This window comes from Callithrix jacchus, chromosome 18 (genome assembly GCF_049354715.1).
Source record: "Callithrix jacchus isolate 240 chromosome 18, calJac240_pri, whole genome shotgun sequence".
Classification (NCBI taxonomy): Eukaryota; Metazoa; Chordata; class Mammalia; order Primates; family Cebidae; genus Callithrix; species Callithrix jacchus.
The window spans coordinates 43,913,734-43,939,825 of NC_133519.1; the positions used below are offsets into that span (position 1 = coordinate 43,913,734).

Below are 26,092 nucleotides of genomic sequence, written 5' to 3' on the forward strand. Positions count from 1 at the left end.
GTTGGTTTGTCATAAATAGCTTTTATCATTTTGAGATACGTTCTGTCAATACTGAGTTTATTGAGGGTTTTTAGGATAAAGGGCTGTTGAAGTTTGTCAAAGGTCTTCTCTGCATCTATTGAGACAATCATGTCGTTTTTGTCTTTGGTTCTGTTTATGTGGTGAATTATGTTTATAGACTTGCCTATGTTGAACCATCCTTGCATCCCCAGGATGAATCCTACTTGATCATGGTGGATAAGCTTTTTGATGTGCTGTTGCAATCATTTGCCAGTATTTTATTGAAGATTTCTGCATCTATGTTCATCATGTATTGGCCTGAAGTTTTCTTTTCTTGTTGAATCTCTGCCGGGGTTTGGTATCAGGATGATGTTGGTCTCATAAAATGATTTGGGAAGGATTTCCTCTTTTTGGATTGTTTGGAATAGTTTCAGAAGAAATGGTACCAGCTCCTCTTTGTATGTCTGGTAGAATTCGGCTGTGAACCCATCTGGACCTGGGCTTTTTTTGTATGGCAGGCTCTTAATTCCTGCCTCAACTTCAGCCCTTGTTATTGGTCTATTCAGGGTTTCGACTTCTTCCTGGTTTAGGCTTGGGAGGAGGCAAGTGTCCAGGAATTTATCCATTTATTCCAGGTTTACTAGTTTATGTGCATAGAGTTATTTGTAATAATCTCTGATGATGGTTTGTATTTCTGTGGAATCTGTGGTGATATCCCGTTTATCGTTTTTTATTGACTCTATTTGATTATTCTCTTTTTTTTTTTTATTAATCTGGCTAGTGGTCTATTTTGTTGATCTTTTCGAAAAACCAGCTCCTCGATTTATTGACTTTGTGAAGGGTTTTTTGTATCTTTATCTCCTTCAGTTCTGCTCTGATCTTAGTTATTTCTTGTCTTCTGCTAGGTTTTGAGTTCTTTTGGTGTTGCTCCTCTAGCTCTTTCAATTTTGACAATAGGGTGTCGATTTTAGATCTCTCCTTGCTTCTCATGTGGACATTTATTGCTGTGTATTTTCTGCTAGACACTGTTTTAAATGTGTCCCAGAGATTCTGGTATGTTTTGTCTTCGTTCTCATTGGTTTTGAAGAACATCTTTATTTCTGCCTTCATTTTATTGTTTATGCAGTCAACATTCAAGAGAAAGTTGTTCAGTTTCCATGAAGCTATGCAGTTCTGAGTTAGTTTCTGAATTCTGAGTTCTAACTTGATTGCACTGTGGTCTGAGAGACTGTTTGTTATGATTTCCATTCTTTTTTTTTTTTTTTGAGATGGAGTTTCGCTCTTGTTACCCAGTCTGGAGTGCAATGGCGCGATCTCGGCTCACCGCAACCCCTGCCGCCTGGGTTCAGGCAATTCTCTTGCCTCAGCCTCCTGCGTAGCTGGGATTACAGGCACGCACCACCAGCCCAGCTAATTTTTTGTATTTTTAGTAGAGACGGGGTTTCACCATGTTGACCAGGATAGTCTCGATATCTTGACCTCGTGATCCACCCGCCTTGGCCTCCCAAAGTGTTGGGATTACAGGCGTGAGCCACCGTGCCTGGCCCTGATTTCCATTCTTTTACATTTGCTGAGGAATGATTTACTTCCAATTATGTGGTCAGTTTTAGAGTAGGTGCAATGTGGTGCTGAGAAGAATGCATATTCTATGGATTTGGGGTGGAGAGTTGTTTAAATGTCTATTAGGTTTGCTTGTTCCAGGTCTGAGTTCAAGTTCTGCATATCCTTGTTAATTTTCTGTCTGGTTAATCTGTCTAATATTGCAATGGGGTGTTAAAGTTTCCCGCTATTATTGTGTGAGAGTCTAAGTCTCTTTGTAAGTCATTAAGAACTTGCCTTATGTATCTGGGTGCTCCTGTATTGGGTGCATACGTATTTAGGATAGTTAGCTCTTCTTGTTGCATTGATCCTTTTCCCATTATGTAATGTCCTTCTTTGCCTCTTTTGATCTTTGTTGCTTTAAAGTCTGTTTTATCAGAGACAAGAATTGCAACTCCTGCTTTTTTTTGCTCTCCATTTGCTTGGTAAATCTTCTTCCATCCCTTTATTTTGAGCATTTGTGTATCCTCGCATGTGAGATGGGTTTCCTGGATACAGTACACTGATGGGTTTTGGCTTTTTATTCACTTTGCCAGTCTGTGTCTTTTGATTGGTGCATTTAGCCCATTTACATTTAGGGTTAATATTGTTATGTGTGAATTTGATACTGCCATTTTGATGCTACCTGGCTGTTTTGCCTGTTAGTTGTTGCAGTTTCTTCATTGTGTTGATGCTTTTTAATATTTGGTATGTTTTTGGAGTGGCTGGTACTGGTTGTTCCTTTCTGTGTTTAGTGCCTCTTTCAGGAGTTCTTGTAAAGCAGGCCTGGTGGTGACAAAAAACTGAGTACTTGCTTGTTTGCAAAGGATTTTATTTTTCCTTCACTAATGAAGCTCAGTTTGGCTGGATATGAAATTCTGGGTTGAAAGTTATTTTCTTTAAGGATGTTGAATATTGGCTTCCACTCTCTTCTAGCCTGTGGGGTTTCTGCTGAAAGATCTGCTGTGAGTCTGATGGGCTTCCCTTTGTGGGTATCCCGACCTTTCTCTCTGGCTGCCCTTAGCATTTTCTCCTTCATTTCAACCCTGGTGAATCTGATGATTATGTGCCTTGGGGTTGCTCTTCTTGAGAAATATCTTTGTGGTGTTCTCTGTACTTCCTCGACTTGAATATTGGCCTGCCTTGCTAGGTTGGGGAAGTTTTCCTGGATAATATTCTGAAGAGTATTTTCCAGCTTGGATTGATTCTCTCTGTCACATTCAAGTACACCTATCAAAAGTAGATTAGGTCTTTACACATAGTCCCATCTTTCTTGGAGACTTTGTTCATTCCTTTTTACCCTTTTTTCTCTAATCTTGCCTTCTCATTTTATTTCATTGAGTTGATCTTCGACCTCTGATATCCTTTCTTCTGCTTGGTCAATTCGGCTGTTGAAACTTGTGTATGCTTCGTGAAGTTCTCGTGTTGTGTTTTTCAGCTCCATCAATTCACTTATATTTCTCTCTAAGTTGTTTATTCTTGTTAGCATTTCATCAAATCTTTTTTCAACATTCTTAGTTTCTTTGCATTGGGTTTGAACCTGTTCTTTTAGCTCATAGAAGTTTCTTATTACCCACCTTCTGAAGCCTGATTCTGTCAACTCATCACACTCATTCTCCATCAGCCTTATTCCCTTGCTGGTGAGAAGTTGTGATCCCTCATAGGAGGAGAGCCATTCTGCTTTCGGGTGTTTTTGCCCGTTTTGCGCTTGTTTCGTCCCATCTTTGTGGATTTATCCACCTGTCATCTTTGTAGATGTCAACTTTCAGATTGGGTCTCTGAGTGGGCATCTGGTTTTTTGATGATGAAGTTATTTCTTTCTGTTTCTTAGTTTTCCTTCTAACAGTCTGGCCCCTCTGCTGTAGGACTGCTGAGGTCCGCTCCAGGCCCTGCTTGCCTGGGGATCACCTGCAGTGGCTACAGAACAGTAAGGGTTGCTGCCAGTTTCTTCTTCTGCTCTCTTTGTCCCAGAAGGATACCCGCCAGATGTCAGTCTGAGCTCTCCTTTATGAGGTGACTCTTTAGATATACGGGGGTCAGGGAGCTGCTTGAGGAGACAGTCTGTCCTTTATAGGAGCTCAAGTGCTGAGCTGTGAGCTCCGTTGTTCATTCAGAGCTGTTGGGCAGGTACGCTTAAGTGTGCTGCAGCAGAACTCATACCCCCCACCTTTTTTTTTTTCCCAGATGCTTTGGGAGTTAGGAGTTTATTTATGAGTTTCTGTTGTGCTGCTGCCGTTTTTCAGGGCTGCCCTGCCCAGCGAGGAGGCAGCCTAGTCACTGTCTGCCTGCAGAGGCTTTGCTGAGCTGCTGTGGGCTCCACCCAGCTGCCGTGTGAACTTCCCTGCAGTCCTGTTTTTACAGGTGTAGTTAGAACTGCCTTGGCAATGACAGCCCACCTCTAAAATGGCGGACTCTTTCTGTAATGGCGGGCTGCATGGCGAACGCCCCTCCACCACAGAGCTGGACCGTCCCAGGTTCAGCTGTACTTGCTGTGGAACTCTCAGTCCAGAGCATTTCTGATTGCTGTTTTTTGGTGGGGGTGGGACCAGCCGAGCCTGATCGCCTGGCTCCCTGCCTCAGAGCCTTTTTTTTTTCAGTTGAATGGTCGACTGTCTCCCAAGTGTTCCAGTCGCCTGTTGAAAGGGCGCCAGGATCTGTGTGATTTCCTGTGCCATGACCCACTGCCCTGCTGGCTGAAACAGAGGCGCTGAGATTCGTGGTGCTTTTTTGCTCGGGAATCTCCTGGCCTGACTTCCTGTTTCAGTCCCCTTTTAAAATCAGATGAATGGGTGACTCTGCCTTCCTGGAGCTCCAGTCACCAGCTAAAATGGTGTGGGATTATTATTTTACATTTTTTTCTATTTGGTATTCAGGTCAAAAGAAAACTGCCATAGACTTTTAAAGATCTTTTTTTTTTTTTTTAGAGACAAGGTCTTACTCAGTAGCCCAGGCTGGAGTGCAGTGACATAATCACTGCAGCCTCCACTTCCCAGGCTCAGGTAATCTTCCCACGTGAGCCTTCTGAGTAGCTGGGACCATGGGTACATGCCACCACACCCGGCTAATTTTTTTAGAGATGGGGATTTCCTCTGTTGCACAGGCTGGTCTTAAGCTCCTAGGTTGAAATCTGCCCTCCTTGGCCTTCCAAAGTGCTGGGATTGCAGATGTGAGCCACCATGCCCTGCCAGGACTACTTTTTTTTGAAAGTTTAGAAATAAAACTTAAAACAGTTTGTTTTTATAGTTTCAGTGACATTTCAGTTACCTCCAGTTTTTAAATCAGCTGACATGAATGAACCTACAAGAGGCTTATTTATAAAAATGGACAATTTTAGTAATGCTTCTCTAGTCTAGTCCTGTTCTGCCAAAGCTAAACTTAAAGATCAGAAAGTCAGTTCACGATTTGAGAGAAACACTATAAAGAAACGAGTGGGTTAAGGGGGGTATGTGTGTGTGTGTGTGTGTGTGTGTGTGTATGATAAAGTTTGATATATGTGTGTGTATATAATCTTTGTTTATAAACTTTGTGTGTGTGTCTATGTATGCCAATTTGTGTGTGTGTGTATATATATATACATATGTGTATATGTGTGTGTGTGTGTGTGTGTGTGTGTATATATATATATATATATGTTGTACTCTGTAGCCCAGGCTGGAGTGCAGTGACATAATTATGTTTATGCCACTGCATGCACACACACACACACACACACACACACACACACAAAGCCAATAATTCGTAGATCTTTGGAGTAAGTTGTACCTTGATTCTTGATCCTTAGTAAATTAAAGCAACTTAAATTTTGCCTCTAATAACTTGTGCCAGGAAAGGAACTAGATGAAAGACTTCATCTAAGCAACAATTTTAACAATTAACAGTCTGAATGAGGTCTACATTAGTAAATAAAATGTATAATTCTAAAGTAGTGCTGTCCAACAAATAATGTGTTACATATATAATTTCAAAAGCAGTTGAAATTAATTTCAATAATCTATTTAAATACACATATTTAATGTTATTTAACTGAATATATCCAAAATATTATTTTAATATGTCATTAATATAAAAATTAGTATTGCTTTAGTTTTTAATTTACATTTTAATTAAAACAAAATTTAAAAAATTAGTTTCTCATTTTCACTAGTCACATTTTAAGTGCTTAGTAGTCACATGAGGCTAGGTAGTGGCTACTGTATTGGTGCAGAGGGAAAACATTTCTTTCATAGATCATTTTAATGGCAATTTATATTTTAAAATTATTATAAAACCAAACTCAAGTATCAGATAGGGAGCTTTTATAATAAGATAAGATAATACTGTATGGTAACTTCTTTTGGAAAAAGAATAAACTTATTTTTCTTTACAGGACCCTCTATCCACAATGAGATAGACACATGGCTTTATTAAGATATGAATTTACTAGTTAACATTTATTTTAATTTTCAGTTAGGTAGGTGCAGAAAGGTAATAATTTATACTGTATTATTTTGGGAAGAGTTTTATTCCTGAGAACACTTATAATCAATATGATTACAATGTAATCTGTGTTTGCAAATGTGAAATTTGCTGCAGAATAGTCATTTTTATTTAAAGAATACACTGATTTCCATAGCAGGGGAAAAAAATATAAGCTATACAAATCACTCCTAAAGGATGTATAAGCACATCCAGTCTTGGCTTATGTTATGTGTGAGTCAGAGTGTTTCATTTTTAACCATTTATTTTATTTTTTTAAGAGATAGCTTGCTATGTTGCCCAGGCTGGATGGTAATTCCTGGTTTTAAGGGATCCTCCCACCTCAACCTCCCCAGTAGCTGGGACTACAGGCATGAGCTACCATGCCTGGCTTACGATGTTCTCTTTTTACTTGACATTCTCCAGTTTTCCTGGCTGCTTTGAGACTTTCTGTTAGTTCTTTCATAAAAGTGAAAGAATTCATTTTAGAGTATATGATTTTTTTAAGGTTCAAGAAATAGAAGGATATTTGTGAAACTCTCTGTGGGGTTTTAGTTGTGTCAGCTCACCACACTCGTTCCTTGGATTATTAACTGATGTTAAGCCTTATATACATAAAACTCCAATGTTTCACAAAGTGTGTTTTTATTTTTTATGAAAATAAGGTGGTTCTAATAACAGAAAAGGTTGTTGACTATCTTGATTTGATTATGTGGTTAAACTGCTTTATTCAAATTTATAGGCTGAAAAATATTTATAGTCTTAGGGATCCCATTTTAGTACATGATTGTTTTAGGGCTGCATTTAATTTTAGGTTGAGCCTGAAGCTCTGGGGAGATTCCAATGGGATGATTTCATTTGGAGTCCCTTTCAAGGATTCTAGTGGTCTCTGCGGTCCACTCCTGGGTAATGTTTTAGGATTCCTAGGGAATTAGATATCCGTAGGTCCTCTTAGAGCTAATTTATACCCAAGTAAATGGCTTAGAGAGGGTCTCTCACTCAGTAACTGGACAAGATTTATCATTCCTTCTATTCATAATATGTGCCTCTAGATATTTCTTAGCTGTCCTCATGTTTGGCCCATACACAGAAAACTTCTCCTAGTGTGTTGGCACATACATGACAATTAGTAAAAGGCACTTAATCTCTCCTTAGAATTATACTACCATGGAGTTGTATTGTGTACTTGGCCATTCAACAAATGCCTGGAGAATGGGTAAATTATACTGTGGTTCATGCTTGGGTGCACAGTGTCGAGTACAGTTGAGGAATGTTTTTGTTTAAGCTTCTGAATATACAATAGGAATTTAATTTTTTTAAAGCATCCCAGAATATCCATTACAGATTATACAGAGTTGGCTGCAAGTAAAGATTATTTCTATACAGTGTACCAAAATTACTAACATGTCTGTGTATTTCCCGCTTTCCTATTACACGAATGTTCATTCGAGGTCGTTGTTGCACGTGATCTCCTTCCCAATAACTGTTATGCAGATGACATATGTTAAGTACCACTAAAATGTAAAGCATGGTAGAATACATCTGAAGAGTAAGGAAGCACATCTGACTGGAATCAAAGCTTTAAAGACGGGAAGGCATATTATCTCAACCTTCATGAGATAATAGTTTAATGTGAAAAATATTTATTCAATGATTAAGCCAGAAATGTGCTGTGAACTGAGGATTCAAGGACTCAGCAGAGCACAGCTCCTTGCCATCAGTGAGCTTATACAATAATGGAAGAATTTAGACATGCATATTTTGTGGAGAAGTGTTTAATGATAGAGATAGAACAGTGGAAAGTACTTGAATACAAATACTTATGGCATTAAGGGGTGAAGCAAGGGGACTATTAAAAGAGCAGGAAGTAGTCTCAGCTAAAAGGGAGCCATTTATGGAGAAGGAGCAACAGGAGATAGAAAGCTAGAAAGATGATCTGATCCAACACAAGTGGTGAAACATTTTATGTAGCAATGTGATGTATGTAGCTCTTTACTACAGGCAAAATAAAGTTAAGTGGAGGGAAGAGCAGAACATCAAATAGGAGTCTATACATGTAATAAAATTATTGATAAGAAAAGTGAATAGTAGGAAATGAAGAAAAAGGGAAGGGACAGATTAATGAAAGTGGAATGAGTGACCACTGATTAGATGGAAGTAGAAGGAGGAGTCAAAAATGACTCAGGTTTTGAAACCAAATGTCTATGCAGATAGTACTGTTAACAAAAATAGAGCTGACATAGCAGAAAATATGAGTTCTGTTTTAGATGTACTAAATTGGAGAGACCTATGGAACACCCAGGAATAGAGGTCTAACAAGAAATTGAAAATGTAAAATTAGAACTTGAGAGATAAGTATTGTCAGAAGATACAAACATACAAGTTGTTGGGAGCGGTGTTATTTGTTAAACTAAATGCCTTGAAAATGCACATAAGTGTTAGAATGTAGGACTAAGTTCTGCAAAAAGAGAAAGGACTGCTAACTGGGTAAAATTTTGGGGAATCAATGGCTGATATATTTTCCAAAGTGAAGATCAGGTTACTACATCTTCTAGCCCCATACAATTAAGAAAGTGACCTAATAATTAATGGGTCTCTCAGTTTTAGAGTCAATTTTTAACAGCTGATGCTCTGTTCCAACCTATTTAACGAGTAATACTCAAAGGCTGATTGGAATCCAGCACAAGAAAAGAGACTCCACTTTATCCAGGCTAGCTACAGTGTAAACTGTTCTAATACTTGTTTCTCATGACCCTGATTAGATCTATGGTGCTCATGGTATCTGTATCAGAATCTGAGGCTGTTGGAGTTTGGTGGATGTCCCAACAGGAAAATCAAATAGGATTTCCAGAGTTTAATGATAAAGCCTTATTCCTGTTATGGAATAACTATTTTCTTTTTGAGAAAGAGCTTTTGCTTGTTGGGCTCTGCTGCTGCAAAGCCCACATGACCTCAAGCTGCTCTGCTCTTTATGCAATTGCTTATTCTGGGCCCTGAACTCCTTCAGAACAAGATATTTTAGCTTATTTGTGTTGGATGCCCACATTCCAGCCGGGTGTTCAGCAATTATTAATTGCTCAAATTATATTGATCAAAAGTCCTTTCCCTTGGCCCTATAGTTATTGCTATCAATCTGCCTCTCTGTCTGTCATTTATAATGAAGAAGTAAAATTTGAAAGAGCATGAATATTTCAACAACAGAGAAATGGTTGACTAAATTATGGAATACATACATAATAGAATGTTGTGCCATTATTCAAACCTGTGGTTTTGAATAATGCTGATGACATGGAAACAAATAGGATGTAATTCTAAATCTAAAATATAATGTGTAAAACTATAAATACAGCAAACTCACAATCCCATGTAGAAATCCACATAATTATGAAGGAAATATGTGACAAAAATTCCCCTGAGGAACAGTTTTTGGGGCAATAGGCAAAACATGTTGAGCCTATTCAAGTAGAAAACAAAACACCGAGATTATGGGTTAATAGGAAGAACGAAACAGTCAGAGTGAACAGAATGACAAATAGGATGGATTCTATGTCATATAGTCAGGGAAAGCTTCTCTGACAGGTCCAAAGTGAGCAGAAGTTTGAGGGAGTGTGGAGCTGTGCCAGTATGTTTGTATGCTGGAATGGTTTAGTAAAGTGTGTAATGGAATAGAGAGATCACCTTGATTAGTTCCCAGGTGAATAGTTAGCCTTATCCATGAGTGCATAGCCATGAGTACAAGCAAGTCCTTCACTATTAAGGCAGGCATCTGGCTGCTTCTGCAGGTAGGTTGGTTAACAGGTATTGTGGTGGGAGCTTATGAACATTCTCTTCTGATTGCTTCTGTCTTCTCAGTACAATAAGCAAGGTCTTCATGCCTGTAATCCCAGCACTTTGGGAGGCCGAGGCGGGTGGATCACAAGGTCAGGAGATCAAGACCATCCTGGCCAACATAGCGAAACCCCGTCTCTACTAAAAATACAAAAATTAGCTGGGCGTGGTGGCGCGTGCCTGTAGTCCCAGCTACTCGGGAGTCTGAGACATGGGAATCACATGAACCTATTAGGTGGAAGTTGGAGTGAGCCAAGTTCCCACCACTGCACTCCAGCCTGGCAACAGTGCTGCAAGTGGAGCAAGACTCCATCTCAAAAAAAAAGTTAGAAAAAGTAAGAGAAGGTGGGTACACGAGATAGTCAAGTAAGAGAGGGGAGAGTGAATAGACATTCAATTTTTAAAGTATATATCTATTATTTTGTGTGTTTTGGGTGAATTTCTAACTTACTCATAAGTTAGAAATTTTTCCGGTTAATATCACTTTACATCTCTTCCATCCCATCTTGAACAAAGTGCCAAACTGACAGAAAATGAAAGGGAAACTTGCTCAGAGCACCTTGTTATAACCGAAATATTCATTTGTTTTTGCTGATGAGGTAATTGAATTTTTCTCTCCACTCAACAGGGTGGTGGTGATTGTCCAGAAATGAGTATTGGAGCTATAAAAATTGCCTTGGAAATTTCTCTTCCTGGTTCTTTCATCTATGTTTTCACTGATGCTCGGTCCAAAGATTACCGGCTCACCCATGAGGTGCTGCAACTTATCCAACAGAAACAGTCACAAGTGAGTAAGAATCAACCTCAAATGTTTCCGTCTTGATGCAGTACGTAAGAGATGGCCTGTACTCTTTGACTATTCCATGTGTGGTTAATAACCATAACGATAACTATCCATCTGTCCACCCGTATGTTCTCCAATATGTATATATCATCTAATTTCAATATTTAAACATGTATGTGATATTTATACATAGCATATGAATGCCTTGTTTTTCAGTATGGATAAGACACGATTGGGGATTAATTAAGGTACTTGTTACCATCTTTTCCTTATAACTGACAAAACATAGGCCCAGCCAAAAAAGGTTTATATTCCAATGTCCACCTCTGATGTGGAATCATGCCTGAGTCAGAGTTAGTTATTCATTATATCAGCAATTGCTTCATGACAAACTTTTTAAACACTCAGTGGTCTTAAACAATAAGCATTTATTTCTCGCGTGTTCACAGAGCTCAGTTGATCTGGGCCAGGCTTGCTCTGTGTCTGGGGAATAGTGTGGGCTTGGCTTATCTAAGCTTGACTGTCAGAAGACCTGGCTTTGCCTCAACGTTGTCTTATCCTCTTTCTGAGACAAGTAAGTTAGTTTAGGCATGTTCTTATGGCCATGGAAGACACCCAAGAACAGATGGAAATACACAAGCCCTCTTGGGTCTCAGCTTAGAAATTGTAGAATGTCATTTTTGCCTAATGCTGTTGGCCAAAGCAAGTCACATGGACAAGCTTAGATTTGAAGATGACAAAATAAGCTCTACCTCTTTTATAAGAGGAAATTCACAATCTTTTGACTGAGTGTATAGATACATGGAGGGGTGAGGAATTGAGGCCATTCTGTGATATAGCATAGTCATGGTCTCACTTCTACTGCTTTTAGCCTACACTTCTAAAATATATATCACTATGTTTCTATCTGGGTTCACTATTAAACAGAGTACAAAGTCAAGAATTACATATATATATGTATATTTGTGTATATATATAACATGTTAACATATTACTGGGCAAGTAAAATATGTGTGCATGTGTATATATATAATATATGTGTGTATATGTTTTATATTACATGCAATATTTTATATTTTATATTGCATGTAATATATAAAATAATATATAATATTTTATATTGTATGTAATATAAAATATATACACATTTTTTTTTATTTCTGGAAACTATACTGTTGTGTTTTTCTTAAATCATAGGTGGTATTTGTGCTCACTGGAGATTGTGATGACAGGACCCATATTGGATATAAGGTCTATGAAGAAATTGCCTCTACAAGTTCTGGTCAGGTGTTCCATCTGGACAAAAAACAAGTTAACGAGGTCAGTTTAATAAAGTGAGTCTACTTTATTACCAGCCGCCTTATCAAAATCAGTTAGGCCAGCCTAATTGTGACAGATTTAATTTCAAAAACAATTTTAACCAAAAGGTATTACTCCTAGGCCACAGTTCAATAAAGGTATTGAATAATGTGAGGTAATAGAGATGTATTTAATGTTAATTTTTACATCATATTACTTACAGCAACAAACTGTTTAATAATAAATGTATTTAAAATCATTTTATTGAAATAGAAAATTTTTGTAGTTGTTCAGTATGGTCAATTTGTGTTTTTGATGAATAATGTTTCTGTAACTATTAAAATGAGGCTTAACTGGTTACTGAAATAGAATGTGATTTATGTGAGGAAGAGCATCATTCTCCCTTACATCAACTTGTATATCACCTGCTTAGAGTATTGTGAGGTGCCAGGTGGGAGGTGGTGGTGGTGTGCAGTGGGGGGAAATAGGGTGTTGAGCCAGTATGCTGAATATGTTATACCTAGTGGACATGATCATTCCCAGCACAAGTACTATAGAAGAGGCAGGAAGACACATGGCTAGCTAAGCTTTTGAAAGAATAGTTTGCTCAATGGGACCTGTTTGTGAGCAGTCAGATACCACTTAGAGATTTCCAAAACAGGCTGAGTGTGGTGGCTCATGCCTGTAATCCCAGCATATCTGAGGAAAACTGAGTTACATAAAATTGAAATAATACAGTGTCTTCAATGGAGAAGGAAAGCCCTGTGGAGAAACTGTAAGCCCTAGAGCCTTTATTAAATGACATGTGATATAGTTCGGCTGTGTACCCCCTCCCCAAGCTCTCATCTTGAATTGTGGTTCCCATAATCCCCATATGTCATGGGAAGACCTCATCAGAGGTGATTAGATTATGGGGCAGGTCCCTCATGGTGTTCTCATGAGAGTGAGTGAGTTAGTTCCCACAAGATCTGATGGTTTTATGAGGGGCTTTTCCCCGCTTCACTGAGCACTTCTCACTCCTGCCATTGTGTGAAGAAGGATGTGTCTGCTTCCCCTTCTACCATGACTTTAAGTTTCCTAAGGCATTCCAAGCTGTGTGGAACTGTGAGTCAGTTAAACCTCTTTCCTTTATAAATTACCCAGTTTCGGGCAGTTCTTTATAGCTGCATGAGAAAGGACTAACAGCATGATATTATACATAATTTTTATGGTTTGAATGATTTTTAATAATTATGACAATTACCAAATAATTTGGAAGAAGAATAATTTATAAAAATTTGATGTAAATTGCAGAAAATTTTATAAATATGGACATATTAACGAAACTTAACCCCCTGGCTTGTTGATAGTGTTGCTCTCCTTGATCATCAGCGGATAGTCTAATCTTTTAATTTAGCTTTAGCAGAATAGCACTAGAGAGAAGTATTGCTAAAGTCGTCCATTTTTATAAATGAGTTTGATGCCAACAGGGCTGAGCCTTTATTTATCTGTTCATCACAGCTATTCTAACCCCCTTGCCAGTTGGTGCAAGAAAGGATACATCATTTACTTTGGGCTAATGAGACCAAAGAAATTTTAGCTAGGAGTATCTTGGATTAAGTCAATAATCAAACACGTCGTACTGCTAAACCTCCAGAGTTCAGGAAATTATCTTTTTGTTCAAACCAATTTGAGTTGAGTATTCAGTTACCTTAAAGTAAACGCATCCTAAATGATAAAGCTTCTGTATTTCTTTGTAACATGGGCCCTGTGAGCTCAGTTTACTTGTTTGTAAAATGGAGATAATAGAATTATCATTTTCAGAAATTCGCTCTTAGTTTAAGTGAGATTATGCACTTAAATGTTCCATACACAGTCTGACACAAAGTAGTGCCCAATAAATATTAACTAGTGTTACTATGACACTGGTGGTGTTGGTATTATGCTTTCAAAGTGGGGAAAATTGTGCCATCATGTTTGTTAGAAATTAGATGTCTGATTGTTACTGGGAAAAAAATCTGAGTAGGAGAATCCAGTAAGAGGCTGGACAGTTTTCTTTTTCACTGTATGTGAGAAAAAATACTGTGAAGCACCTACTGGAACTGTGCAAGTCAACATGTTCCTTAAAGAAAGCCACCACCATGGAATATTTTGTCAATAGGAAGCATTGTGACAGTGTTAAAATTAGATTTGCAAAATTTTTGGCATGTAATTTAGTCATTTCATTTTTCTCACCATTCCAAATTATTCTATTATGTAAACGTTACGAACTCTAGGGAAAATAGATGCTTTACTGGTAGCTTCACATTTAATAGACACAAGAACTGCAGGGAAGTCATGCATGCACTGAGTCCTTTCATTTTACTCAAGAGTTTTCACTACTGTTTCTAAAGGAAACTAGTGTTATATTTTACCCTCTTAACCTATTCAATCTGTTTCTTTACCTGGGGTATATTTTGTATTAACTCTCTCTTGAGCTAAAGTGAAGTTTTTGTTGTTCTTGTTGTTGTTTAAAGAAAACAATGCTTAAGTAGAAAATCTAGGTAGCTTTCATCTTCATTTAACGTAAAAGGGAAACCAGAGTGAAGAAATTTGGCCAGCGATCAGTGGTCTATAAATCACTGTATGTTATTACGTTTTGGTAATACATCTCAAGGATGTCCTTAATTCACCCTTGAATACAGACAAGGAACTAGACTATCGCAGTGTTACTCCTTTATTTATTTATATACTGGGTGGGTTGTCAATTGATTTAATTAATGCTTCCTTTGGCTGTAAAAAAAAAAATCCAAATGGGAATTCTGAAAGTTTCTCACAATGCTATGTCCTTGTGTCAAAGCAGCTAACACAAAAAGATTCACTGTTAATTGGATAATTCAATTGTCCTGAGCTTCCCTATCCTTTTTCCCACCTCCCCCAACTCATGTCCTGTAACATTCCCTTCCCTTGGAAAAAAAACTTAACCAGCCTGGTGTATTGGTCCGATTCCAATAGATGTTAACATAACAATAAAAACGTTTCTTTTTTCATTTTTAAAATTTCTATGGGTACATAGTAGGTGTATATATTTGTGGGGTAAATGAGATGTTTTGATATAGGCAATGTGACATAAGCACATTTTGGAGAATGAGGTATCCATCCTCTCAAGCATGTATCTTTGAGTTACAAACAACCCAGTTACACTCTAAGTTATTTTGAAATGTACAATTAAGCAATAAATAGCATTTCAATAAATAATTACATCTGTAATTACCTATTACAGAGGCAGGGTATCAGTAACTGAAGCTCTGTAATGATGGGACTGGGGGAATATGTACCCAACCCCTTCCTATTTTCTGGTGCCTTTCTTTTTTTTATTGCATTACAGGTTTTGGGGTACATGTGAAGAACATGCAAGATTGTTGCATATGTACACACATGGTAGTGTGATTGGCTGCCTTCCTCCCCATAACCTATATCTGGCATTCTCCGCATTTTCATTTCCCCAAATCCAACTGGAACCAAGGAGTCCTGTTGAGGCATTCCACAAAAGTCAGCATACCAGGGTGCAAAGCAGCATGGGAAAGGTTGTTAGAGAATGGAGCTAGAGGGGCAAGAAGAAAACATGCAGCACAAACAGTGTTGTGTGGTAGTTAAGACTGACGCTCTGGGTCCATGGTGCGTATCCCAGCCACGTGACCTTAGATATTTTCGGTATGTCAGTTTCCTTATCTGTAAAATGGAGAGAATGATAGCACCTCCCTCATAGGTTGTTGAGTTTAGAACACATCAATAAATATTGACTGCTATTATTTTTACTTAGTGATACATGCTAGTCAAAATATTCTAGCCACCTTTTTTGGTTTTCTAATAGAAAGAGGAGAGTTGAGCTTACTAGTCTTTCAAAGGAAGTAACCTAAACCCAGGAAAATAAAGTGACAATTTTGCAACACATCCATGAAAAATTCAAATCCTGGTAACAAAAAGCCTCATAGATTAGAGATTACTGGATTTATTTCTCTTGCTGGTTTTTTCCCTGAGTTCAAGACTTACATTAGAAAAAACTGTAAACTTTGCTCGAGTATAAATTTGGCAAAGCCTCTTCCTGCTGTTTTGGCTAATGGCCATTTAGAACTAGACTTTAGACCACGAGCTTTCTGCATATGGACTCAGTGGGGTTTTGGACAATCAGTGCTCTAAAGTGAGGTATCTACCATTTTGTTTTTCCCATTCCCGAGTTTCACTCCAGAAATTATTTCAAAAACCAAATCTGCTGACCTAGAAAATAGGTAGAAACGGGTGTTTCCTCTGAAATTTGAAAATGTATCAGGAACAACTATAATGTAATGTTCTAGAGAGCTACAGGAAATGTGTGAAAACAATGTGTAAATGTTTCCACTTATTTCTTCTTTGAATTCAGCTGTGGGAAATGGAGTGGACATTCAAAGCCAATTCTTTAAAATAAATATATTTTATTTACAAAAAAGAAATGCGTACCTGAACCTTAGTTTCAGTGGAATGCTTTCTTTCTTTTTTTTTGTTAAAGAAAAAGAAAGATTGACATGTTATCCGTGTGAGTATGTGCTAGGAATGCTAATGTTCCAGTCACATAGTTACCTTTTCACTCCCAGGAAACTGGGAGTGCTTATAGGTCACGAATAAGCTTAAATGAAGCCATGTGTACTTTGTTTCCATTTGTTTAGAAAAAACAAAAATGAGGTTCTTAACTTAATGCTTAAACAATTGTCTTTTGTCTGTAGGCTTCTGAGCATGTGAACAGTTTTCTGTACTGACATTTAATGAGTACATAGTACATAGTACTTGGGGGAGAGTACATAGTACAGTACGCAGTACTTGGGGGAGTTGACTGTTCTCAACAGAATGTCATGTAGAAAAAATATACCAGAAGTCAAGCAGAGCTTTCCTGCAGTCTGAAACAGCAGGGGATGGGACCAGATATGGGATGGGACCAGATATGGGATGGGAAGTGGGGAACACATGGTTTAAAAGGGTAAGCCCTCGCAAAAATGGGAGTGCCTGTCTTATTTCATGATTTTTTTACATGGGCTCTGGGAATTTTTGAAACACTAGTTATGAACTGCAGCAATACATTCTGTAATGTGCAGTGGGATCATCTCTACACAACAGAACTCCTTGCCTGTGAAATATAAGTTTCAGTATGAAAGTCTTATCCCATAAGACAATCATGGCATCTGATCCCTAATGTGAAATTCAGAAAACAGAATGGCTATCACTCATTAAAGCTTCTTCCTAAAATACCAAAAAAAGCACAGAAGACCTATCTCAAAGGAGAAAGAAGCTTATGTAAATACTTCAAGGAATATTTCTTAGAAGAGAAAATAAAAGAGATGTTACTTAAGGTTAAACACTAGCCAGTAAGTTGCATGCTTTCAACAGGACCAAAACTAATAGAAAAAAGAAGTAAATCTTTTTATTTAGCAGACTCTATTTTGATTAGAAGCTAGATAAAACATCAAGTTTGACTGTGAGGTGTTAGAACTAACTGAATCAGTTAATTATATGCATAGCTAATTCTGGATTTGTAAAAATCTTAATTACCAAAAAGTTACTGTGTCAACCTCAAAGTCTTTGGAAAAACTCATTCAAAATCCATACTGTTTTGAAAGAGATTACCTATTCTCCCCATTTGGTCTTTATTTTTATGGGAGTTGCTGTGGAAACTAGAGATTTGAATTGAGAAAAATTGCCCCAAATGCTTGACATTTAAAACTGAAACAACTAGTTAGCCATTGAAATTGCTGACCATCATATCTTGAAGAGTTTATTCATTGGGAATTGCAAAGGAACACAAGGGAACATGAAAAAAATCAGCAATGATGAGACAAATAAAATTCTATTGAGCAGTTTTCACACAGCCTCAACAATTTGGATATTTCCTTTTATATCGCATACATTTAAGATATTCCTTTTTAATCTTTTTTGTTAAATAGCACCTATGATTAAGTAATAAGCAACTAACTCTCATAGCAAGTGGAAAAATGCAAAATACTTTTTACTACATCTTTTCTGCAGAACAAGAATTGCCTCCTGCCCTTACATTTATGTAATTAAGGGGGATACACACTCCTATTTTTTCTTTAATAATGATAATTGAATAATTTGGGTCAAGGTACTTGGCTGTTGTTAAGCTCCAGACATAGAAGATCTTATATAATTGTCTAATTTACTTTTCATAATTACCTACCCAGGAACTCCATTACATAATTACTATTCATCTGAAAGAAAAAGTTGTCACTTTTGTACTAAACACAGCAGGTACATATTATTTTAAAGTAGAAAAGCCTTGGCTAGTATCTCTAGCAGAGATAATTGTATCAATTAAATCTAGTTTAAACCTTTGGAAAAAACATATGAATATTGTTTTTTTAAAAAGCAGTTTAAACCATTTAGTATACAGAATATGAAGAAAACTGAAGGTCTTATTTTAAGTATTTCTGTGTATTATGAACCAGTACTTGACTTTGAAAAGAGTGAGTTTATCTAATGAAGCAGTAAGCAGTTCCATGAAAATATTAAGTTGCTAATGCCATTTAAATCCAAACATTCATCATGATTTATCATTGCTTGCATTTGGTTCAACCTAAAAATATTCATCAAGGACCATCTAGTTTTGGCTTCTTATTCTGCAACAGCAAAGAAGAGATGAAAGAGTTAAGAGTCAAAGTCAGGGAAGTTTTATTTGAGAAATTTCCTTATGACCCAGGATAAATAAATGGAAACAGAGTCCATGCTTCATATATTTTCCAGTTTTCCTTATGCATTCTAAGAGTGAATTGAGTATAATAGGGTTATAAAAGCTAAATCTTTTGAGAGATGGTATGAGCTACTTTTGAGAGCTCCCTTGTAAGATTTTGGTCATGATTTGGCTTTGTGACAAAAATTACAAATGGCTTTCTCTTTGTTGCTACAGGCCCCAGAAGAAAAATATACTTTAAAGTCATATACCACATAATTTAAACAGCTTTGATATAAGTGATTGAATGAAGAGAAAGGAAAAAAAACTTTCAGAATTTTAGTTATAATTTTAAATAGAAACAAATAATTAATTTACTTTAATACTTTTTATTATGAACTTAGGAAAAAGACACATAGTTAAACCATTTAAAATTTGAATATGAATATCTGTGAAAAGGAAGACGGTTTTCAGGAACTAGTGAATGCATTTGTAAAAATTTGTCCATTATTTATTCAAATAATATTTATTAAATTATTAACTCAATAATATTGTAATGAATATAATAAATTTAAATAATAAATGAATAAAAACAAGTAAAATTATTAAATTGAACAATGTTTCTTAAAAGTCTATGTCTAGTAAGATAGCAGTTTTAAAAAATATGTTCATTTACATTTATGTATGAATATTTATAGAAAAATGAAAGAGTCATGCCTAAAAATGTGGATAATGGCAATTACTGGATAGTAAGATTATAGATAATTTTAATATTTTTTTTAATGTCTTTTCTTATTGTTTAATGAGTAGGTATTGTTTTTAAAATAAAGCAAAATAGTGAAGCTATTGCCACTAGCAAAAATATTTCAAACACACCTCATAGACTCATGTTACAGGTTTATAAGCAAGACTCTATGCTATGAGCTATGAGGATTTAAGAACAAATCAGACATCGATATGGTGTCTCAAGATGCCAGATTTTGGAATCTCTGACGAGAGAGATCAAGTCTTCCCTGTCCAGAAGCAAACTGATGAACCAAACTCTACCTTCTGTTTTGCTTCTCCCTTAAGTACAGGCCTTCTCTTCCTCAGTCAGTTGGAACTAACTGTTCACTTCATATATTACAATGACTGTTGCCCCAGTCCTCATTTCCTTGTGTAAAATCTGATACTATTGAACATTTGCTTTTTTGAAACCCTTTGGCCCTGAGCATCTGTGATGTGGTGTTCTCCCCTGACAGATCTCTATTCCTTCTCTGTGCCCTTCACTGATACTTCTTACTGCTCTTATCCCAAATGTGTTCCCCAACTTTGGCTAGCCTCTATGCTTATTCTGTCTCTTAATATTATGATTCAATTATTTCTTTTTTTCTGGTCATAACTCCTTTCCTCAGGTCATTTAGTTATCTACTTAAATGTCTCTTTCTCCTGATAGCTTAAAAGATAGTAAAAAGAACATCCCTAAAGTTCTGTTCTGTTCCTACTACCCTACTTTATTTTTAAATTATTTTTTATAGATTAAGGGGGCACATGTACAGGTTTATTACCTGGATATATTGTGTAATAGTGAGGTTTGGGTTTCTAGTGTACCCAACACCCGAATAGGGAACATATACCCAGTAGGTAATTTTTCAACCCTTGCCACCACCTTGCTACGTTTGTAGTCCTCAGAGTAGTGTTCCCCTCAGTATGTTCATGTACACTATTGTTTAGGTCCCACTTATAAGCAGGAACATGCAGTATTTAATTTTCTGTTTTTGAGTTATTTAACTTAAAATAATGACCTCCAGCTCTCTCCCTGTTGCTGTGGATGACACGAGTTCACTCCTTTTTGCGGCTGAATAGTATTCTATGTGTGTATATATATGCATACACCACATTTTCTTTATTCAATATCCAATGATGAACACTTTGGTTTATGGCATGACTTCGCTATTTTTCATAGTGCTGTGATAAACACAGGAGTGCAGGTGTCTTTTGGAAATAACAATCTTTTCCTTTGGGTAGATATCCAGTAGTGGGTTTGCTGTGTCAAATGGTAGTACTATTTTTAGTTCTTTGCAGTATTTCCATGTTTTTTTTGTAGAGGTTGTACTAATTTACATTCCCACCAACAGTGTGTAAGCATTCTCTTTTCTCTGCATCTTTACCAACATCTGCTGTTTTCTGACTTTTTAATAAGAGCCATTCTGACTGGTGAGAAATGGTATCATCTCATTTTGGTTTTAGTTCACGCTTCTCTGATGATTAGTGATGATGAACTTTTTTTCATGTTTGTTGGTCACTTGTATATCTTTGGAGAAATATCTGTTCATATCCTTTGTCCATATTATAATGTGCCCACGTTTTGTTTTTTTTTTTCTTGTTATTTCTAGATTCTAGATGTTAGTCCTTTGTCAGATGTATAATTTGCAAATATTTTTACCCTTTCTATTGGTTTTCTGTTTACTCCACTGGATATTTCTTTTGCTCTGCAGAAGGTATTTTGTTTAATTAAGTCCTATTTATCTGTTTCGGGTTTTTATATTTGCTTTTGAGGTCTTACTCATAAATTGTTTGCCTAGACCGAGATCTAGGTTTTCTAAGTTTTCTACTAAAATTTTTATAGTTTCAGGTCTTACATTTAAATATTTAACCCATCTTGGGTTGATTTTTATATATTGTAAGAGATACAAAGGGTCTAATTTCACTCTTCTGCATCTGGCTATCCAATTTTCCCAGGACTATTTATTAAATAGAGTGTCCTGTCTCCATTGTATATTTTTGTTGACTTTGTTGAAGTTGGTTGTGGGTATGCGGCTTAATTTCTGTGTTCTCTATTCTGTTTCATTGATCTGTTTCTGTTTTTGTTTGTTTGTTTGTTTGGTTGGTTGGTTGGTTGCTTTTTTACCAGTGCTATGCTGTTTTAGTTGCTATAGTCTTGTATAATTTGAAGTCAGGTAACGTGATGCCTCTAGTTTTGTTATTTTTTTTTTAGGATTGCTTTGGATACAGGGCTCTTTTTTGGTTCAATATGAATTTCAGTATTTTTTTCTAATTCTGTGAAAAATAACAGTAGTTGGATAGAAATTACATTGAATCGGCATATTGCTTTGAGCATTATGGGCCTTTTAATAATATTGATTCTTTCAATTCATGAGCATAGGATGATTTTTGATTTGTTTATGTCATCTATAATTTCTTTCATCAGTGTTTTGTAATTCCTCTTGTAGAAATCTTTCACCTCCTTGGTTAAATATATTCTTAGATATTTTACTTTTTTGTTTTTTTTTTTTTTTCCTTTTTTTTCCTTTTAGGTTCAGAGGTACATGTGAAGGTTTGTATAAGCAAATTTGTGTCACAGGGGTTTGGTATACAGATGATTTGGACACCTAGGTACGAAGCATAGTATTCGATGGTTAATATTCCTGATCCTCTCTCTGCTCACTCCCTCCCCCCTCAAGTAGGCCCCAGTGTGTGTTGTTCCCCTCTTTGTCCCCCTCTTTGGTTTTCTGTTGAATGGCTATTGTAAATGAGGTTGAATCTTCAGTTTGTTCTCAGCTTGAATGTTATTGGTGAATAGAAATGCTACTGATTTTTGTACATAGATTTCATATCTGAAATCTCGATGCTTCACTGAAGTTGCTTATCAAGCCTAGGAGTCTTTAGAGTTATCTAGGTAAAGATTATGTGATCAGCAAACAGAAGTAATTTAACTTCTTTTTTTCTAATTTGGATGCTTTTCATTTTTAAATCTTTTTTTAAACTTATTTTTTATTGTACTTTAGGTTCTGGGGTACATGTGCAGATCAAGCAGTATTGTTGCATAGGTACATACATGGCAATGTGGTTTGCTGCCTCGATCCCCCCATCACCTATATCTGGCATTTCTCCCCATGTTATCCCTCCCCAACCTCCCTACCCTCTGCTGTGACTCCCCTAGTCCCCCCCAACAGACCCAACGTGTGATGCTTCCCTCCCTGTGTCCATATGTTCTCATTGTTCAACACCCAAAGGACATGAACTCATCATTTTTTATGGCTGCATAGTATTCCATGGTGTATATGTGCCACATTTTCCTTGTCCAGTCTCTAATCAATGGGCATTTGGATTGGTTCCAGGTCTTTGCTATTGCAAACAGTGCTGCAATGAACATACATGTGCATGTGACTTTATAATAGAAAAATTTATAATCCTTTGGATACATATCTAGTAATGGGATTGCTGGGTCAAATGGGATTTCTATTTCTAGGTCCTTGAGGAATCACTGCACTGTCTTCCACAATGGTTGAACTAATTTACACTCCCACCAACAGTGTGAAAGTGTTCCTGTTTCTCCACATCCTCTCCAGCATATGTTGTCTCCAGATTTTTTTAATGGTTGCCATTCTAACTGGTGTGAGATGGTATCTCAATGTGGTTTTGATTTGCATTTCTCTAATGACCAGTGATGATCAGCATTTTTTCATGTTTGTTGGCCTCATATATGTCTTCTTTTGAAAAGTGTCTGTTCATGTCCTTTGCCCACTTTTGAATGGGTTTGTTTGTTTTGTTTTCTTGTAAATCTGTGTTAGTTCTTTGTAGATTCTGCATATTAGCCCTTTGTCAGATGGGTAGATTGCAAAAATTTTTTCCCGTTCTGTTGATTGCTGGTTCACTCTAATGATTGTTTCTTTTGCTGTACAGAAGCTCTGAGGTTTAGTTAGATCCCATTTGTCTATTTTGGCTTTTGTTGCCAAGGCTTTTGGTGTCTTAGTCATGAAGTCCTTGCCTACGCCTATGTCCTGAATGGTTTTGCCTAGGTTTTCTTCTAGGGTTTTTATCATGTTAGGTCTTATGTTTAAGTCTTTAATCCATCTGGAGTTAGTTTTAGTGTAAGGTGTCAGGAAGGGGTCCAGTTTCTGCTTTCTGCACATGGCTAGCCAGTTTCTGGCTAGGACTTTCGGCACTATATTGAATAGGGGTATGAGTGGGCATCCTTGTCTTGTTCCAGTTCTTGGTGGGAATACTTTCAACTTTCCGCCATTCAGTATGATATTAGCTGTGGGTTTGTTGTATATGGCTTGTATTATTTTGAGGTATATTCCTTCGATGCCTAGCTTGTTGAGGGTTTTTATCATGAAGGGATTTTGGATTTTGTCAAATGCTTTATCTGCATTTATGAGATGACCATATGGTTTTTGTTTGAAATTCTTTTTATGTATTTAGTGATTTGTGGATGTTGAAACATCCTTGCATCCCTGAAATAAGACCCACCTAATCGTGATGTATTATCTTTTTGGTATGCTGTTAGATTTGATTTGCTAGTATTTTGTTGAGGATTTTTGGGTCTATATTCATCAGCATTATCTACTTCATTTTTATAGTATTTCTCTCTATCTATTAGTATATTGTGTATCCTTTGTCTATGCCTAAAACAGCTTTTGACATTTGGCTTGTACTCAATTAATAGTTATCAACTGTATGTTTTGAATGAGTGGCTCTTACTGCTTTCCTTTTTACTCTGTGCAGATAATGTCCAAGTCTTCAGCCCTGACTGCTGCTTCAGCTACCATCCTGTATTTAGACTGCCCTTCGGTCATCTTAATCTGACTGTTCTGCCCACACCTGTAAGACAGAATTTCCTCATTGGACATGTTCTTCTTTAGTGCTTCTCCTTGCTCTTGATATTACAACGCTTCTTGCAGTTATCCAGGCTCAAGTGGCCTGAGTCATCCTCTCTTCTTTTGCTGTGCACATTTAGTTAGTTGCTAAAATGCTTTCCATTCTGTTTTCATAATTGCCTTCCCAGTCAACTCATCCTTTCCTTGTCTAGTAACTTGCTTAGTTTCTGATCTAATGGCCTTTTGTTTTGTTTGAGACAAGGTCTTACTCTGTTGCCCAGACTAGAGTACAGTGATGTGATCACTGCCCACTGCAGCCTCAACCTCCCAGGCTTAAGCAATTCTGCTACCTCACTCAGCCTCCTGAGTAGTTAGGGTTACAGGTGTGCACCACCCTGCCCAGCTAATTTTAAAATTTATTTTGTAGAGATTGCGGTCTTCCTATGTTGCCCAGGCTGGTTTCAAACTCCTGGGTTCGAGTATTCTTTTCACCTTGACCTCTCAAAGTGCTGGGATTACAGATGTGAATCACCTTGCCTGACCTATGTGATCTTTTGACTTCTCTCTTTACCATTATCTTATTTATTTATATTTTTACTATTCAGTCACTCATTCATTTTTTTATTCATTCCATAAAATTTTTGAGGCCTAGTTACCGTGTGTTAGACTTGAAGGATTCAATGTTGAGCGAAAGTAGATGTAGTGCAGGTTCTTGTGGAGGAAAAGTGTTCCAGAGGGCGCATCTGAGCAAAGAGGCTGGAGGATTTGCAGATTGTCATGACAAAGTAAGATGTCTGGAGCAGCTCTAGTTGATGGCAAGTTCATTGGTTGGCCTTGGGAATGTGTGGGTGAGATGGAGCAGTGAGGAGGGTTACAAGAATTGAGAGGTCATTAAGAGGTCAGCAAGTTGGATAGGCCATTTTTGTGAAGATGGAAATCACTGTAGTGACAATAAGACTTGCTATGGAGAGAAAGACAGTGAGCCAGGTAGCAAAGTGTTCAATAAATGAGGAAAGAGTGGTAAGGCAGCAATGAAGAGGTACAGTGCAAGTCTCAAAGGAGCAGAGCTGTGTCATTGTGGAGCAGGCAGGAGTGAGGAATGAAAAGGCTGCCCTGGATTTGATCTCTGAGATACACGGGGTGCAGGATGATGAATAACCTTCATCAAATAGAGTTGTTGGAGATGAGACTAGCCTAGATGAGGGATCTATTTTCCTTGGGGTTAGGAAATATCTTGAGTTTTCAGGAAAGATTTGGCATAAGGATTCCAACAATGGAATGGACATTTTGGAAGTCACAATGAAGAACTTTGGTCTATAAAATCCATAAAAACTTAGGTTGATGAAACGAAAGCATAGAACATAATGGGGTGAAAAGTACAAAAAGAAGATTGGTAATTGCAGGCATTTCGATACTAGAGGATGGCCAAATTTAATATAGATGTGAATCATGGTAGGTCCAGTTATAATTTTTGTTTAACTTTCACTGATATATCATGCTATTTCCTCTGAGACTGGATGGGCTATTCCTTACTCCTGGAAAACTTTCCAGCCCCTGTTGCAATAGCTAACCACCAACTAAATTTGAGCAAGTTGCCTGACCTTTGTCCTTCTCTCTTCATGTCATGTTGTATGACAATAACGATGCATCTGCTGTTCTAGGCTATAAACATCACAAGATAAAGGCCTGCTTCTGTCTTTAGTTTTTAATATTTCTGCTGCCTACCAGTTCCAGGCATATAGTAGATTTCTAGATACATAATATTTGTTGAATGAATGTTTGAAGAAATGAAATAGGGGAATGAAGTTGGGAATTGGACCGGAAGAATGTGGAATAAAATCTCAACTCTACTACTGTGTGCCAGTTATAATAACTTTCATGTAAATTGAAGAA

The 26,092-nt window shown here is 37.1% G+C and overlaps 1 protein-coding gene across 10 annotated transcripts in view; it reads left to right on the forward strand.

Annotated features, from left to right (window-relative positions):
* Positions 1 to 26,092, forward strand: part of HMCN1 (hemicentin 1) — a 532,161-nt gene that overhangs the window by 218,942 nt on the left and 287,127 nt on the right. For all 10 annotated transcript variants that reach the window (XR_013529004.1, XR_013529005.1, XR_013529007.1 and 7 more), the window contains exons 3-4: positions 10,490 to 10,648; positions 11,843 to 11,965. Coding sequence is in view for 6 of the 10 variants with exons in the window: in XM_035280037.3 (XP_035135928.3) it covers positions 10,490 to 10,648; positions 11,843 to 11,965 (282 nt within the window). In the remaining 4 variants the exon portion in view is untranslated. The remainder of the gene's footprint in view (positions 1 to 10,489; positions 10,649 to 11,842; positions 11,966 to 26,092) is intronic.